A 10,931-nucleotide genomic window follows, 5' to 3' on the forward strand; every position below is an offset into this window, starting at 1 on the left:
CAGCGCACGCGCACATTGTCGCGCGTCGTGCGCGCGCCGCGGGACGCTAGTCGGTGAACTTTGAACGGAGAACCCTTCTGTATTACCATATTGGCATACTTTATCGTTACTTTTGTACGATACCTTGAAAAATGAGGGCGAACAGAGACTTGTGGAGATATATACACGTCTAGATCTAACACATATATGATATAAGTATATTCCTCGAACAAAGACCTGTCAACCGACGACTTAGATAAGATATTGCCATTCGTTGGACATGCTGAATACTATAAGATATGATAATTTATAACGATTGAAAATAATAGGGGGGAGTGAAGGCACGAAGATATCTTGAAAATAATACGATTAAAAAATACGGCAGTATGTCAATGACGAAAGATTTGAAAAGCTTTTAAAAAGCTTTTTAAAAACTAAATAATTTTAACATAATCTGCCTTAAGGTTTGTTTCTTAAATTTCCAAACGTATTGAAATCTTTTTGAATTATTATATTGAGCCTTAATAAATTAATTTTATTTTGGCAATCTGAGATATAAGAAAAGTAAGAAAAACATTATATATGGCTGAAAAATTATTTACATTATATCATAATTGTTTTAGATAAAAAAATGTTTAATAAGTTACATAAGTTAAACGTCTTGCTTACACGCGATGCAAAGTTAAGAAAATTGATTGTACTAAGTATACCGACAAAAAATATCATCGATTTTCATTATCTAAAAGTATTCTTCGGCTAAAGATACCGACGAGCCCCACAACCGGGGGTAGGCATGCAGGATCCGCTCGGTCGAGTGGTGGTCTGCGGTTGATAAGGACATTCCAGGCGGTAACTTCGGACGTCTCGATTGGCGGCTATTTGGAGAGAGCGGTTCTTCAACCGGAGCTCTCATCTTCGAGAGATGCGACGTTCGCAGTCCGAGGTAGAACAGCATCGACATCGTGTCTTCCTCCAGGTATCGGGTGGATTAAACCAAAAATTAATTAAAAGAAAAGCCTCGCGTATGCCTCGTATTTTATTGAAAGAGAGAAAGAAAAAAAAGTAACATGCAAGTTGCGAGGTGAACGAGCGTACCGCGATAGATTCTCATGAGAGCTGCGATTTTTATAGATTTTATCCCGATATATAAGTCCGATAAAAAATATATCGAGATAAATGAAAAAGAAAATATTTTAGTATTATTATGGGAGTTTCTCTGATAAAATCTGTGGCCGTTCCGCCTTCGTCTAACAATAGAACACATCGAGGCTTTGCTATACGAACTCCGGGATACTGGCTGCTGTTGATCGCGGGTGCGTTCTTCGTCTGCTGTTTGTGGAAAACCGGATCGATCAGTCATTGGAGCTCCAGCATGCGCGCGAAAGCCTTGATCCACTTTGACTTGTCGATCCCGTCGTCATCATCGTCGTCGTTGTCGTCGTCATCGTCGTCGACGACGTCACGTCGACCGCTCTTTGACAGGACCAACGCGAGACTGTCGCGCGACGCCGCGCGCCGGAAACATCGCAGCACCCTGTCCAAATACATGCTGCAGCTGTACCATAGGCGTCGACCGGACGCCGACGTCGTTCGCGCGATTCAGCCAGTGCACACTTCCGGTCCGCTCAGCGACGGCGGCAGGATTCTGGAATTCGTGATCCCGTCCGCGGGCGTCGACGAGACATTGGAGGCCGCGGAACTGCTCGGGATAGCTGGCGCGATAGTCCGAGTGCGATCATTGAACGATCTGTCGATGACGAGGAGGAACGGAAGCGAGGAGATCCGAAGATCCAGAAAGGACGACGCCTGGCGGGCCTTTGACATCACATCCGCCGTCGCCGGCAGGAACGGCGACACCGTCAAGCTCTACATTCACGGCAGGTTGACCTATCATCCTTACGGTGACGGTCCGATCCTCCTGCTGAATTACAGCAAGGCCAGAGACGGTCGGCGCCATCGCCGATCCGCGGAGGAGCAGGAGGAGCAGGATCGCTGGGAGGACGAGCTGCCGCGAAGACGACGTCGGAACAGCTGCCGCCGGCGACCCATGTACATCGACTTCGCCCTGATCGCGTACGACGAGTGGGTGGTCGCGCCGCCGGGATACGAGGCTTATCAATGCATTGGCAAGTGCTTCTTCCCGCTGGGCGATCATCTCAGCCCGACCAAACACGCGATAGTGCAGACGTTGATGCACGGCGCGGTCCAGGCCAGCGAGGATCTCCGCGGCAACAAGTTTGTCGGTAGAGCCTGCTGCGTACCCACCAGACTGGCACCCACGAGTCTACTCTATCTGGACGCGAGAGGTACTCTGACCTACGAGTACGGCTACGAGGACATGGTTGTCTCCGAGTGCGGTTGTCGCTGATTGATTATGTAATGTATTGGACCGTGCATTTTAGACGCTGGACGACAAGTATGTGTCTTTCGCTTTTTTATTAACAGAATTAACGTAATATTGCGTAGAAACGAGTGTACGAAATGTAGAATATAAATACAGTTGAACCAAGATGCGTAACGATCTTCTAAGAAGAGGAAAAGTATTGCCTTATCTTTATCGTGTGTGATGTCAAAAAGAAAAATTGAAGTACAATGTAAAAACAGACGAATCAAATATAAATTGTATTTAAAAATTTTCATATACAAAACGGTCTTGTTAAAACTGCGATTAATTTTTAAGATAATTAAGCAAGAATGAAAAAGAAAATTTCCAAATTTTAATCTTAATTCATCTCCTTTGTCTAAAATTTTGAAATCTATTTATATTAATCCCACATGGTAACTAAAATAAAATTGAGTAACAAATATAATTAGAAAAGCAGAAAAGACTTTCCTTACAGAAGACCACAGTTTAATACTTAAAATAACTAATTATAATTACTTTTAATATTAAATTTCTGTAAGGATTCAATTAATTTCGAACGTTATCGAGGTTCAAATGTAGCACGCTATCCATTAATTTGAACGTAGGCGCTACCATATTATCATACGCATTGTCAGATTTCACCCTAATAGTCACAAAATAATAAAAAAAGTATAGTTTCTGGTCTGGTCCTTTTACCGATTATGCATCATAAAAAAAAAGTCACTGAATAGTCTTCGGTATGCGTTAACTTAAATTCGTAAGTTTCGCGCACATTTCGTTGTTCTTTTGATTGAGCATGTAAGATCTGCCGGGTGAGTGGACCTTCATCCGGCGCGTTTTCCTCAACCTGTGCCGGCTGCCAGGTATTCTCTCGATTTTGTAGATCTGATGCTTCACCGTGGTGACCGGTTGGCTCAGTTTCATGCACAACGCCACCGGCCCGCTAAAGTCCACGTCAGTGGACAGCTGAAGTTTCGGTTCCATCGCCATCGTGAACTCCGCCTTGCTCTGCACGAAGCTCGTGTGCACCCGAGTGCCGCCGTGGACCGTCACGCCGGCGTTCATGTCGACCAGGGAGTGCGCGTTTCTCGACCACAGGCTAAGCTGGATCTCGCCGGCCAGCTCGAAGCTCACGGCGCCCTGAATATCGATCTCGGCGACGAAACCGGATCCCAATGGCACGTATTCGCTATGACTGTACAGAGAGGCGAGAGACTGGAAGGCGGGGGTCCTCGTGTCCGCCGTGCCAGACCAGACGTGGCCCATCAGCTCGCCCTGCCCGGAGAAGAAGACGAACGGTCGTATCCCGACGTCGAGAAGGTCAATTTCCATTCCGGCGGTGGCCACCTCGGCTTCGTCGGCTTGCGTTTCCTCCTCCTGATTCGAGACGAAGCCGCCGAGACCGCCGGCGAATAGTCCCAGCGAGAACATCGCTTGCCGCTGCTTGTTGCTTTCCAACACGACGTCCACGATACCGCGCTTCAGGAGACCGGAATTCACTTCCTGGACGGTAACCAGAGAACCGTTGCTGTCGGGCGAGCGCAAGAAGTCCCTCGCGAAGGCGGTGCTGAGACCCCGCTGTGCTTGCACGTGATAATTGTTGAGTGTCACGTTGTCGCTCGCATATATGCCCCTTAGGCACTCGGCGAATCGCGTGACCCTCTCGGCGATTTGCCTCAGACGTTGACTCAGATACCTGCGGACCTCGTAGGCCGAGTCGTTGTTACTTAAATACATCACAAAGTCGCGCAAAACTTCGCAGGAAGGCTCGTTCTCGAGGATAATGTCCAGCGCGATCGTACGCGCGCTGCTGTCCCTTCGCGGTCCACCGATCTGATAGAAAATCTTGTGCGCCGCGCTCTTCAGCTCGTCGGTCACGGCTTCGCGCGGAAGGGTCCTCAAGGCGCGCCAGGCGGCGACGCTGATGGTCCTGCTGTCACTTAACGCGTGCACCAACAACGTGGGTACCGCCGCTGGACTCCTCAAGTTTCGCAAAGCTCGCAGGAACTTGAGCTTGCACTCCTCGCCGGTGCAGGTCTCCAGGCCCAGTTCCAGGCTGACTCGCGCCTTCTCTATCATCGCGGCGGACCCGTAATGCCGCGCCATCGCGCCCGCCGCGAGCGCATAGGTCTCGGACACCTTGTCGTTTTGCATCGTCTCCTCGGAGCGTCGCAGAATATCTCTGGCTACGTCGACGTGTGGCGTCGGCGAGAGAGATAGCGCCCACAGATACCGCTCGGTCTCGTCACCGGTCTCATCCTGCCGGAGTATCTTCATGGCGGTTTGATGAGCGGACAGTGTAGACGCGGCGCCAAATACATCTAACAACTGCATCTTTATCCGTTGATTGCGCGGCGTCTTCAAAATCTTGTGCAGCTCCTCGGGCGAGGCGTTTCTGACTAGAGGTAAAAGCTTGAGAAAAGCCGACGCGGATTTCGCCGAGCCCAACGCGGAGGCGGTGAGCGTTTCGTAGTATTCATCGATCGCCTGGTTAATCTGCAATAAAATATTTACTTAAGCGTTAAAACAAAATGTAAATATCAAGGTATTTGTTTAAAAGATTGGGTACATGTTGCGGGTTGCAGCATAAAATTTTTATCAAGAGTCATTAATATAATATTCAATGTTTCATACAATATTTCATAAGAATTAACAGCCCATTTTTAAACACGTTATAAGAATTAAACTAATATAGTAAACTAATATATTGAGTGTGATTAGTTACATAGCCTGTTAATTATTTTAACTTATATTTCAACTTTAAAGGATATTCACGAAGGAACATTCAATTCTTGAAATTATTTAATCTCACCAGCGCGATAACATTAAACTCTTAAAGGTGTATGATACAAATAGCAGGCACTATTTATCTACTTTTCGTAACATTATGCATCAGAGAGTTATATATCCTTGTGGTCCGAAAAAAAAAGAAATAGACGTTAGAACAGGCAAAGGGATTTACCGTGGGACATCCGGCATCAGGACATATGGCGGGCATCGGTCGGAGTACGAGGTCAGTGTCTGTATATGCGGTCTCTGTGTATTTGGGCTGAAGCAGCATCACCGCCTGCTTCGCGGAATTTGCCTGGACCGCCGTCGCGCTCAGAGCCTCGGCTGCCTGCCTGAGCGTTCTTTCCGACACGACACTCGTACCGACGTCGGGCTTGAACACCAAGGTCATTCTGTGCATCTCGTAATCGACCACGTGTTCCGGCAGCAGCGACTGCGTCAGCACGTACGTCGAGTTGCGATAACTCTTAAGTTGGACGGCGAACATCGGATTCGGGTGCTGCCTCGGCGGCGGCAGCGTATCGTACGTGCAGGCGGTCTTACGTTTTTCGATAACATTATCTCCGGACGTCATGTAGATTACGTCGCAAAGGCCAGAAGCGTCCCGTTGACGCACCTCGTCGTCGAGCGTTCGGTATTGCAGGAGACTAGCTAAGCCGCGCTTCAGGTTCGCCGACGACGCGGTCTCGGCCGGGTCCATGTACATGGCCTCGACGTCGCCGTGTCGCCAGAGCACGAAGAAGGGCTTCTCGGCGACCTGCTCCACTTTGGATGAGTGCTCCACAAAACCTTCCGGCTCCGGAGCTCGCCGGGATTTGATCCATAATTGCGGTGACAATAACTGAAGGAGAATGTCATAATATAATATTTATTGTAAAAGAACATTAGAATTCGTCAAGTATTTGAGAATTGTGAACTATCCAATCTTATAAAATTTCCTGAGATATATGCAAACTGTGCATATTAAAATTTATTTTATTTAAAAAAGTTTTCAGTTGTGAACTAAAGTAATATGAAAAAAATATATCTTACTTATTTTAAGGATATAGTTACTTTACATTAATATAATTTGAATTATAATACATTTTAATATAATATATTTTGCATTGATCAATAACCAATATGTTTAAAATTTTTCTCGATAAATTCCAAGCTTGTTATTAACTGATTTGTTAATGAATTATTTTCAAGGCTCTCTTCTTCGATGTAGCTCAAAAAACATTTTATCTCTCTCGGTTAGAGGGTTATCAGCCAATGTAAGCCCGACACGATTTTTCTCATTAATCGACGAACGTGTTTTTACGAGCCTTTAATAAACCTTTTTAAAAGATGCTTTATTTCTTGTTATGAAAACTTTTGTAGGTGATTCATATGCAGACAATGAACATATTCGAAATGTCAAATGCTTATCTGGTTTTAAATTTCATTATTAACTCGTTAGGAAATTTTCTACAATTACACGTGCAGAAAAAGAAAAATATTTATACGAGTACAACATAAATTATTATATTTTTATTTTAAATAATTCTCTGTACTATCTATGATACAAATAACTTGTCAAAGAAAATAAATATTACTGTATAAGTAATTTATCGTATCGTAAAAATATCTCATTTGTTAACGCATCAAACTACAATGAAATAAATGTAATATAAGATATATTTTAATAGATAGAATGCCAAAAGCATTTGGATAGTTTTACAATTAGTAAAATTTTAAAAATAAATTTGCATATATAATTAAATTATATAATTTTAATAAAAAAATATTTTTTCTTTATTTTACATTTACATTTTTTGCGGAAAGTAAAGTCATTATGTCTGATATGTATCATAAATATGCACATAAATAAAATTGCAAAAAATTTATGGAAATTTAGCGATTACAACACATCTTTTTAACACCACTAAAATTACTTGATGCATAACAGTTAAGACACTTTTGACAATTTAATAAATTATTACAGCTATTTCTTTTGAAGAAAATTAATATTTTTTTAAATTATTTATAATTAAAATAAATTTTGTATAGAAAAAACGAAAAGGATTAATTAATTATTTATTCGTCTTTAAAATAAAAATTGAAATGAAACGAAGGACGACTTAAATCACGACTAAAATTACTTGACATTTTTAATACTAAAACAATATTTGGATACTTGGAAATAATAGTAGAAGGTGGCATACCTCGAATTTAAGTAAAAAGGTATTGGGATCGTTGAAATCCTGCCACAGAGCGATGATATCGAGTTCGCTGGTCAGCCTGAAACCGACATCACCCCCGGATTTCGGCGTTTCGGCCTCTCTGAAGATCAGCGTGTTCGTCAGCTTGTATTTGTGGCCGCTTCCTACCTGCCAGCCTCTGGTGCCGCCAGCCACGGCTGCAAGTATTATACATATTTTCCAGTAGTGACTCGTTATCGCGTTAGAAATCATCGTGGGGTTTTGTGTGAGGTAGATACGTTGCATGCGGGCGCGAGTGGACGCGCGGATATGTGCATGTGGATTAAATGCTCGACGACGTCACCGATCGCGAGTCGCGCGTCGACTGACAACGACAACGCCAGACGATGAGGATCGCTCCTCTCTCGAGACGGCACGAGAAGAGACGCATGGTACGCACTGTGTGTGTACATGTGTGTGCGTGTATACGCGCGTGTGTATAAACGGGGTACCGTTAATTTGTGCGGAGTCCCTGTTACACGACGGGCGAGAATGGGCGTTGCGCGTGATTTTTTAAAATTCATTTCCCCCTTTATTTAAGACCGATTGCTGTGTGAAACGATCTGACGAAATTTTACTGGCTTGTGAACGTTTTTCTTAATTACGATTCTTGATTTGACGATGAAAATAGTCACCTGGTGCCATTTGACAGTACGAACCTGTAAAAAAAATATTTCTTGTATTTTTTATCGAGAAATGTAGATCATTGTATAGAGTGTTCGATAAAACGTAGAGCACTGACTATAAAGACTACTTCTCGTGAAGAAGGAGAAACAAATAAAAAGTATAAAATATATTTTATTATATAAATTCTTTCGGTTAATGTAAAAGAATTTTTTGAGAAACTATTTTGAGAATTCGTTTGCTTATCAAGACATGTCTACGTGTAGCTTCAGAAACTATTTACATAGGATTACTGATATCGTTGTTAGTTTTACTTATCGTGTTTCTTGATACGACAATGTATTTTAGCATGAATATATATTTTTATGTTATGAGCTCCGATTAATTTTCGTAAAGAGCCATATCCAACGCAGATTCAACGTACACTCAAATTGACGCTACATTTTTATATATAGATTTTTTAAATCACACAAGCCACAATAAAAATTATATTCACAATCAATCTAAATTTTTGGTTTGTCTTTCCACGAAGAAACGTTTGCACGGTTGCACTAGAATTTACTGGAGCAACAGTGCCATACTTCAATGGACCACTATGTTCCGGCCGGCTCGTACGGCGCATTTTTCAATGAATGACTTTGGGGAGACAGAGGGAACGAGGGGTCACCAAGGAGAACGGCGTAGTGCGGGCGGGGGGGAAAGTAAGGGGAAAGTTCGCACAGGGTGGGAGCGATACAAGAAAGGCAGGGGAAGACGGCTGTAGGGAAGACCACCGCCGGTAACTCACCGAGGAGCGTCAAAAGGTAGACCAGGCAGACGGCGAGCATCCTGGCCGTGCCTCGAAGACGGCTGGCCATCCTTTCCTCGCTCCTGCTGTTGCCCTGCGCTGCGTCGTGCCGCGACGTCCGTTCTGTTCCGCTCCGCTCTGCGCTTCTGTGACCGCGCTTCTTCGCAACCTCTACGAATAAACACGAATAATTAGACGGGGCAGGCCTGGCGTTATCGTGGTCCCCCGGTTCAGAAACCCCTAGCCCCCCCCCCCTGGTCCCCGTCGTTCCACCGTGAGCCCACTCCACGGGGACTAACAGGGTCTTTTGCTCGTGGTCCCCTCTTCGCACGCACGTACGCACGCACGCACGCACACACACGTACGCACGCATCCGTGACAGACGCAGAGGAAAACGAGTATCGGTTCCCCTTGATACATCGGACTTGGACTCCGCGGCCGTCGCTATGGACTGTAAATCACATACGCGCCGCGCGCGGAGCATGTAATATCGTGATCGCTTGATAATACGTTGTAGCGCACGATGACCGTCGTCTCGCAAGGATGCGAGATGTGCGTGGAGAAAAGAGCCATCACGAGTGCGGAAGTCGACCAATTTGTCCGATCCGGACTGACGAGTGCGCGCCCATACCAAGTGTCCCGGGTTCTTGGCAATAGACAATATATTGGATTTCTTTTCGTTGGACGAAATGACACGCGTAAGAATGAGATAATACAATATCACATCTATTTAACGATTGTCTGCTAGGTGCGATAGTGACCTAGCAGATAGACATGAATGTTGAACGAGATATTATTGTTTCAAAAATTTTCAGTCTCCTTGGAGATTATTTTCTTTTTCATTTAGACCTATCCGCATAATTGATATTCGGCTGCATCAATATAATTAAAGTTAAAGCGTTCGGCTGACGAATTCATGTCTTTTTCTAAATATCATATATTATATTTTTGATATAAAAGAATAAAAGAAGAAAAAAAATTTACTTACTTTCAAGTACAGCCATAGCAGTATTTTAGTTATTTCAATACGTTTTATCTCTCTCCAAAGTTAGTCACTCGCTGTTTGAAACTCTTTTTGATTTAACAAGTGTAGAGTCATAAATATCACAAGACAGTTCAGACGGATTAGAATAATAAACCGATGAGGCAACGAGTGTCTCCTTATCTGTGCTCGAAGGCAAAGTAAAGCGTGAGGATTTAAAGTAACATTTTGTTAAAGCACAGTCCAAACAGATCGGAGAAGACGACGGACTGAGTGGAACAAATTGGAGACCTCGCGTAATCAAATGTAATGGCACGCACGAGCACGAAATAATATGCGTCATGGATCTACGGGGCAACTGTCTGCTAGATCGAAAGCGAGACCACGTCAAACGAGATGTCGTCGTTCCGTTCGAAGCGAGCAACAATAATAACGAATGTCCGTGGAAGCGTTCTTATCAATTAGCCTCTGAACTCATCGGATGACCTCATCGACACCGTCGTTCAGCCGATCCTGCTGAATTTCGATATCCGGTTTCTCAATTCATTCGAGGCGATATAACCATTAATATGCCGATTTTTTTCGTTTACGCAAAATAAATGACCTTTTAAATAGATTATATTATAAAGTTTAACAGCGTTAAATGCGACAAATTAAACGAATAAGCACGGATTTTACGCAAGATTTTATCGTTTAAGCTACAACGTGAAATCATGTGCTCTAATTTTTTATTAATTTTTCGTATAAATAGTATATAAATGAGAAAAAGATTGATAATTTAAAAATGATTTGTTAATTTCTTTTTCTTATTATTATTTTTTACCTATAAAATTAATGTCTCAAATATATTTATTAATTAAATATTAATAATTTTTTCTTTCTCTCTCTTTTTCTTACATATGCATTAGATTTTCTTTAAGTATGTCTTTGACTCATATGATCGATTTGAAAATTAAAAAATTTGACAGGTCGATATATAGAATATTTAGTTTAAAGCATATTCCTTAAGATGGCACAACAATCCATTTCCAAAAGAAACTTAATCTTGTTTCGATAAAAATACGTTTTTTTTTAAATATTTGTCATAATCAAGTCCAACAATTGATCTAATTATTCTTTTGAAAAATTTTACAAAATATTATTTGAAAGCTAGATATTGAACACGCGCTGGAAAAAGACGCT

The 10,931-nt window shown here is 42.9% G+C and overlaps 2 protein-coding genes across 3 annotated transcripts; one reads left to right on the plus strand and one right to left on the minus strand.

Annotated features, from left to right (window-relative positions):
• The first annotated feature begins 311 nt into the window (after positions 1-311).
• On the plus strand, positions 312-2,675 carry LOC105450958 (bone morphogenetic protein 2-like). The gene has a single exon (XM_011691107.1). It carries the CDS (start codon positions 1,184-1,186, stop codon positions 2,345-2,347), a length of 1,164 nt encoding a protein of 387 aa, XP_011689409.1. The 5' UTR covers positions 312-1,183; the 3' UTR covers positions 2,348-2,675.
• Positions 2,676-2,719: 44 nt separating this feature from the next.
• On the minus strand, positions 2,720-9,977 carry LOC105450972 (microsomal triglyceride transfer protein large subunit). 2 transcript variants are annotated; one of them, XM_011691129.1, is made up of 6 exons: positions 9,756-9,977; positions 8,768-8,938; positions 7,992-8,015; positions 7,321-7,514; positions 5,307-5,975; positions 2,720-4,840 (listed from the first exon to the last, which is right to left on the minus strand). In XM_011691129.1, the coding sequence occupies exons 1-6, from the start codon at positions 9,769-9,771 to the stop codon at positions 3,089-3,091; spliced, it is 2,826 nt and encodes a 941-aa protein (XP_011689431.1). In that variant the 5' UTR covers positions 9,772-9,977; the 3' UTR covers positions 2,720-3,088. The 2 variants fall into 2 exon arrangements, with proteins under 2 accessions (XP_011689431.1, XP_011689441.1); XM_011691139.1 differs by lacking the exon at positions 7,992-8,015.
• Between the last annotated feature and the right edge of the window lie 954 nt (positions 9,978-10,931).

Source organism: Wasmannia auropunctata, unplaced genomic scaffold (genome assembly GCF_000956235.1).
Source record: "Wasmannia auropunctata unplaced genomic scaffold, wasmannia.A_1.0 LD336106.1, whole genome shotgun sequence".
Classification (NCBI taxonomy): Eukaryota; Metazoa; Arthropoda; class Insecta; order Hymenoptera; family Formicidae; genus Wasmannia; species Wasmannia auropunctata.

Excerpts from the sequence above, each read along its gene's own strand:
- LOC105450972 (XM_011691129.1), bottom strand. Across the intron at positions 5,976-7,320 it reads CCTTTTTACTTAAATTCGAG|TTATTGTCACCGCAATTATG; the intron begins GTATGCCACCTT and ends ATTCTCCTTCAG. Across the intron at positions 4,841-5,306 it reads CTGATGCCGGATGTCCCACG|ATTAACCAGGCGATCGATGA; the intron begins GTAAATCCCTTT and ends ATTTTATTGCAG.
- LOC105450958 (XM_011691107.1), top strand. The coding sequence starts at position 1,184 with ATGGGAGTTTCTCTGATAAAATCTGTGGCCGTTCCGCCTTCGTCTAAC.